The sequence below is a fragment of the Ursus maritimus genome, unplaced genomic scaffold (assembly GCF_017311325.1).
Source record: "Ursus maritimus isolate PB19 unplaced genomic scaffold, ASM1731132v1 scaffold_27, whole genome shotgun sequence".
Classification (NCBI taxonomy): Eukaryota; Metazoa; Chordata; class Mammalia; order Carnivora; family Ursidae; genus Ursus; species Ursus maritimus.
In genome coordinates this window covers 26125040-26131565 of record NW_024425230.1, presented here as the reverse complement: position 1 = coordinate 26131565, position 6526 = coordinate 26125040, and the positions used below count along the sequence as shown (strand labels likewise).

At 66.5% G+C, this 6526-nt stretch overlaps 1 protein-coding gene across 1 annotated transcript in view; it reads right to left on the bottom strand.

Moving 5' to 3' along the window:
* Positions 1 to 6526, bottom strand: part of ADAMTS7 (ADAM metallopeptidase with thrombospondin type 1 motif 7) — a 47556-nt gene that overhangs the window by 11721 nt on the left and 29309 nt on the right. The window contains exons 14-19 of the mRNA XM_040642615.1: positions 4968 to 5101; positions 4038 to 4158; positions 2801 to 3045; positions 2437 to 2578; positions 458 to 584; positions 1 to 166 (exon numbers count right to left, since the gene is read on the bottom strand). The exon at positions 1 to 166 is cut by the window's left edge and continues 18 nt beyond it. Of these exons, the coding sequence (XP_040498549.1) occupies positions 1 to 166; positions 458 to 584; positions 2437 to 2578; positions 2801 to 3045; positions 4038 to 4158; positions 4968 to 5101 (935 nt within the window). The remainder of the gene's footprint in view (positions 167 to 457; positions 585 to 2436; positions 2579 to 2800; positions 3046 to 4037; positions 4159 to 4967; positions 5102 to 6526) is intronic.

Sequence of the window (6526 nt, the reverse complement as noted above, 5' to 3'; positions counted from 1 at the left end):
GTGGCAAGGGGTCTCAGCAGGGGGCCGGGGGAGGTGCGCGCAGGCGGGCGGCTCCAGGGCGCTCTGCTCATCCAGCCCCACGCTGCGGATGCAGAGCACAGCGCGGCGGGCGAGGCCCCCAGGCCCACAGGAGCTGGAGCACGGCTGCCACTCCCCTGCCCACCACCTGCCGGGCACACGGGGTCCCGGGGGTCAGGTCTAGGCCGGCGCCAGGACGCAGTCCCCGGTGTTCCTGCCACCCCCACCCCTCGGGGCACTGGGCAGGTTCCCAAGCACGTCCAAGATCCCAACCACACGTGACCTGGGCTGTCCCGGGCTGGTGCTGACGGCCTGGGGAGGGGGCCACCAGGGCCCGGGGTTCAGTCTTGGGAAAGAGGCCACGCCCTGCTGTCTGCTGCTCCGTGGGCCCGTGGGACTCAGGAGCCTGGGGTGGGGGCAGGGATTAGGGCGGGCTCACCGGGCCGGGCAGGGCTCCTCGCTGCACTTCCTCTGGCGGTCATCGGGCCGGCCCAGGGGGTCGCAGTGTCTCTCGTCCACTGGCCCCGCCTGTCGCTCAGTGCAGTACACGCTTTGCCTCTGCAACCCTGGGGGCCACAGGGGCTCAGCCTGGGCCTGGCACCCGGGGTGCCCCCTGCCCGAGCTGCCCTGCGCCCCAACACAAGGCCATACCGGCTCTAATGGAAGCTCCCAGAGCAAGGCCTCCCTGCCCCCTCTCGCTGTCCTCCCAGCCTTCACCTCTGGCCCTGGAGCGGGCGCAGAGTGCGCAGGCTCGGGGGGACGGGGGGCCAGCCCCTCGGCTTCCTAGCTGGGAGGCCTTGGGCAACTCACTGGGCCTCTCTGAACCTCTGTGTCTTTGTAACAGCAATACCTGCCTCGAAGCCGCCAGGGAGTGAGGACACCATGGGGTCATGCAAATCCAACCCCAGCCTGAGCGCCACCCATCCCGGCAGGGTCCGTGCTCAGAAAAGGGGGAGCGGCGAGGAACCTCATCAGACACCCCCCCGCCCCCCAGCTAACGTTCCTATCCTGCCCCGGAGCCCATGATACCTTTGTCACTGTTCCTGTCCCTCTGCCACCGCCTGCCTCTGGGCCTTTGCACGGCTGTGCTCCTCACCTTCACCATGCACCCCCACCCCCTCTCCAGCAGAAGGACCCCCTCTAGCAGGCTCTGCCTTCACCCCTGCTTCCCTCACAGCCCCGAAGAGCGGATCCCCTCAGCCTGAGGATCCCAGCTCCCATCGACTCCTCGCTCCCCACTGACAGAAGGCCGGGTCTGTGCAGGGTGACCACGGACCCTGCTGAAACCCCCACCGTAGTGCCCGGGCATCGAGGGAGGTTTGGGACATAGTCCTTCCAGGGAGAAGAGGGCACAGGTCCCCCCCGGGGGTCAGCCCCTGGCTCCTTCTTCTTCCTGCTTGGACCACAGAGGCTGGGAGGGGGCCACCTCGACAGGCGTAAGGGGGACTCACTGATGGGAGGAAAGTCCTGGGTCCCTAGGGGCACCCGGGCCATCTTGCCAGTGTGGACTCTGCCCCCTGGGCCTTCCTACTGCTGGGGGCAAATGACCGGGAGCCGCACTCGCGGCTCAGCACCCCCCTGCCCCGTCCACCTGCAAGGCCGCCACTTCGCGGGAAGACAAGTCCCCAGCGTCCAGTGCTCCCAGGAGATTCACCTTCAAGTTTGTAAATTTAGAGATGCTTACATGGGACAGGATGCTTTCAACAGCTTCTGAAGATTTCTGCCAAGGTTGGGGGGCTGGTTTTCATCTTATTAAACGAGCCCTTTTTGGGAACGTTCAAACGTCCGTCCCAGATTGCTGAGGCCGAGCTCCCTGGACGTTACGGAGCCACAGGGCGCGGGAAGAGTTAGGAAAGTCCTTACACGTGTCACACAGGCCACTGGGTACAGAGGCTCACAGTTGGGGTGGGGACAAGCATGTTGTCCTGGCTCCGTCCTCCCTGGGGAAGCCCCTCCTGGGGGCCGCAGCCGGAGGGGCAGGAGGCTCCCCAGTCCGTCTGCAACAGAGGCTGGAGGCGGGAAGGAGCCGGTGCTCAAGGGGCCCAGGTCAGGCTCTGGGAGCACGAAGGGGTCAGTCTCCAGCACGGAGCAGAAACAGGTGTGAGGCCAGCAGGGGCAGAGCAGTGAGAACAAAGGGCGGGGTGGTGGGTGCCTCTCTGGGGGCAGAAGGCCAGCGCCAAGACATAGCGAGCACCGCCCGTGTGCCAGGCATGGTGCTAGCCTCGTCCCTATGCCCAGGGGACCTGAGACACGGCTCTCAGCGGCCCCACTCTAGACACAGGGCCACAGGGCTCCGGAGGGCAGCACTCCAAGCTCGTGGGGGCTCGCCAAGCAGCAGTGAGCCGGAGGTGGAGGCCAGGCACCCCTCCCCAGATCCAGGCCCTGCTGGGCCGCAGCTGTGCCCGCCCCGGTCCTCACCTGTGCCACAGGTGACCGTGCACTTGGTCCAGGGCCCATAGCGCCAGGAGAACTCGGGCGGCTCGACCTGGCCGTGGCCATCTGCCTCCCTGTGGATGGTGTACTCATAGCGCACCCCGGGGTTGCTCTCCTGAAACAGCAGCTGGCGGGGCGGGGCGGGGCGGGGCGGGCCGTGAGCACAAGATGCGCCTCAACCCACCCAGGACCCGCGACCCCGAGCAGCCATCCCCCAAGGAGCCCACCCAGCCTCCGCTGGGACCTGGGCTACACCGCGGCAGAGGCCCCAGGGCTGTGTCCGGATGTGGGGGGGCTGGATCCCGCAGGCCCGCCCCGCTCCCCAACCCGAGCCGCGGGAGGCGGGCACCTGGATCCAGACAGGCTCGCTGGTGGGGCCGGGGGACGTGAGGTTCTCCCAGTTGCCAGTGCGTGCGTACGTGAAGGTGGTGCCGGCCACCTGGTAGTCCCCGTTCCACTGGATGGTCCAGCCCCCATTCAGGAAGTACTTCTCGGGGTCCTCGCTGCGCAGGGCCAGAAAGTTGGCGGCCTCAGCCACCTCCTCGATGCGGATCTCACGGGCGCCGGCCGGGATCAGCCCCACGTCCACATAGCCTGTGGCCAGGGGTTGTGCGGAGGGTGAGGGGTCGGCCGTCCCCTCTCTTTCCCCTCTCCCCCCGGCTGCTGATGGCAGATTCCACCATGAGCTCAAGGTTCTGAGCTCCCCAAAAGGCAGAGGCTTCCCTTGGTCCTAGGTCCCCTAAACCTCAGAAGCGTTCCTCAAATCCTGCCACCGTGACCCACGCCTCTTTACCCCTCTCCTGGAGACCTGGGCTGGTGTCCGTGTCACCAGCCTGGGCCCTTCCCCTGGGACGCTGTCCTCGCTGCCAGCCGCTCTGTCCTTTCACGGACTCCACGCGCTTTACCCTGGGACATGGGTACTGCTGTCACCCATTTAACAGATGGGGAGACTGAGGCCCAGGGTGACGAAGTAGCATGCCCAAGGGCTCTGCTGGGGGCTGGGCGTCCTGGCCCGGTACGCAGGGCCTATGGCAGCCCCACCCTCACAGTCCCCAGACAGAGATGCGCCTCCAGCTCTTTCCTCCCAGTGCAACGCCTCTCCCACGTCACCCGAGTCTTTCGTGATTCAGCTAAACTGCCACCTCCTCCAGGAAGTCCCCGCTGACGTCCCCAGGTCAGGACCTCCTTCAGCAGTGCTCTCAGCCTGCTGGGCCTCCCACGCTAAACGCTTCAGCCACCCGTCAGACTGTGAGCTCCTGGCCTTGGCGCCCTCCTCACCCAGCACACGGTCTGCACTCAAGCAATGCATGTGAAACAGAGCCAGGGGTGTGGGAGTGGACCTGGGGTCTCTGAAGCCTCCCAAGAAGGGAGGAGCCCTCTGAAAGGGGCCATCAGCCAACCCGGGGTCCCAGGCAGGAGGACGCCCTCTGAAGAGGTGTCTGCATCTGGGCCGAGCTGCCCCAACACCGGCCAGGACCAGGCTGGGCAGCTTCCCTGCTTCCCATCTCTAGGCTAGGTGGGAACCCTGGGGACAAGGAGTGGACACCAAGTTAAGAGCACCCCCCGCCAGGGGCCCCAGCGCGTACCCAGGCCCTCAGACTCCTCGAAGGTCCTGCTCACGGTGTGGCAGGTGGAGCCGTTGCCGTGGCACACGCCACAGCGATCCTCCACGGCCCCAGAGTCGATCTGGAAGTCACAGCCCACATTCTGGAACACACAGGAGGGAGACTCTAGTGCCGGCTGCCAGCCCCCCTGGCCCCAGCTGCCAGGGTCTGCCAGGGCAAGAAGGAGAGGCCTCCGGGCTCCAGGCCTGCCCGCCAGTCGTGCCCTCTGACCTCAGGGGGGCCCCTCCGCCTCTCCGAGCGCACTTCCCCAGCGTGAAGCAGGGCGTCCGACTGCGCCGTAAAGCCACGTGGAGCGGTGCCGTGAGGCACAAGAGGGCAAGTTTTGTGCGGAGTGACAGCAGGCAGGGGCACGGGCGTGCCAGGGGTGGCTGCCCCACGTGGACAGGAGACTCCCAGAAACAGGGATCAATGTCAACGGTCCAGGCGAGCACCTCCCTGCCGCTCCGATTCCCCAGAGGCTGCACGCGGGGGAGAGTGGCCGGGGACACGGGGAGCGAGGAGAGGCCACTGCAGCGACCTCGCTGAACCCCAGCACACGGATGCAGGAACGGCCGCCCTCTCTAGGGCAGAAGGAACCGCTGCCCGGGGTCAAGGCCACCACAGGAGGCCGAGCCACGCCTGGGCGCCAGCTTCCTGGCAGGTGCTGTGCGGTGCAGGCCGAGGCTCAGAGGCTTGGACGGGGCAGGGAGGGGGTGAGAAGGTCCATGGCGCAGAGGCTGGGTGTGAGGCCCTCCTGTGAGGAGCTCCAGCGCCAGCAGCGGGGGGGGGGTCTCTGCTGACAGGACGGCAGAGCTGGGAAGCCCACGGTACAGCCTGGAGGGCTGGGGCCAGAGGGGAGGCGGGGGGCCCGGGGCAGCCAGCGTGGGAGACCCTCTCCGGGCTCAGGCACACCTTGCAGATGCCGTTGATGCAGAGGTCGTGGCCGGGCTGGCCCTGGTAGCAGGGGGTGCCGTCGATCACGGCATCCCGCAGCTTCTCAGCAAAGTACTCGTTGGCGGGGCGGCAGTGCAGCTCGCAGGGGTTCACTGGGGGCCCAAGTGCAGGAACCATGAGGACAAGCAGGGCGGGAGGCGGGGCGGTCCCAGGAAGACGGAGGCCAGCGGGAGGCCCCCGGGCCCTGGCTCTCGGCCAGGCTGCAAGCTGGGGAGTTGGGGGGGGGCTGGGGGGGGTAACCTCAGGCCCCCAGACCCCGCCCCGGGGGCTTCCATGTCCCGTGGGTGGCAGGACTCACCGTAGTTGACCACGGGCACCCACGTGTGCAGCTGGCCCTTGTAAAGCATGGCATCAAAGCGGCTGCACTGGACGTGGCGGAAGGAGGGGCGGCCGGGGGGGCAGGCCTGCAGGTTGCACAGGCGGAAACGCTTCCGCTCGCCCACACAGTACTTGCCCTTGTATTTGGGCCTGTGGGGAGAGCCGGGTGGGGCTGAGTGAGCGCACAGTGAGTGCCGACTGTGTACCTGGGTCCAGGAGCAGACCCTCGGACTGATTCCAGAGACCCCAACGCCCGCCCACCCTCTGGCTCTGGCCCAGACCCTCTCCCTGTCTGTGAGGACCTATAGGACGGTGGCAGCAGGAAGCTAGCTCTGCCCCCACCCTGCAGTGCGCCCCGGGGCAAGTCTTCAGCCCCCTCTGGGCTCCAGTTTGCTCGCCTATAAAACAGGGCTGGGGCTGCCCCTGCAGAGTGCTGCTGGGAGCCTGTGACCAGCCAGGGACGGGGCTGACACTGCCCAAGGGGCAGCTCCCAGTGTCCCGAGGACCCCAAGTGCGGACTCGTTCCTGGTGGCAGCCCCCAAGCCAGCCCAGACCACAGACTGCCGAGCACAGGGCCCTAGACGGGTCTGGTTCCAAGTCCCGTGCCTGCCAGGGCAATCTTGCGAAGGGGCCTTGTCCGAAGGAGCAGAAAGCTCCTCGGGCCGCACTACTGCTGGCTCCCCATCTCCTGAATCTCCAGATCACCCTTTATAGGTGGGGAAACTGAGTCCCAGAGAGATGAAGTCACTTGCCCTGGGGCATACAACTGCCCCTCTCATCTCAGACCCACAGGCGCATCCAATGCCAGTGAGTGAGTCCTTGCTAAGCCCTTTCCATGGACTAGTTGCGGGTTTTCATGCTTTAGCTCTGCTGGGGGGACCCTTCGGTCACCCCAGAGTACGGTTTCCCTGGAAAGTGAGACTCAGAGGAGGGGTGGAAAGGGGATTTGAACCCTGATCCAACCAAGGTCCAGGGTCTAATCTAAGCTCCTGCCTCCCTCCAGCCAGTTACTGTGCTGCTGGGCCTTGCTGTTCCCCTCTCTGCAATGGGGCCAGCACCGGGGACCCTGCCTGCCTCCGGATGCCCCTCCAGTGATTCGAGGAGGCATGATCTGGGCATGGTCTCTATGGGGACACTTGGGAGCGCAGGAGGCTGGGACAGAGCCAGGCTCTCTGCGGTGGGCTGACTCAGCTCAGGGC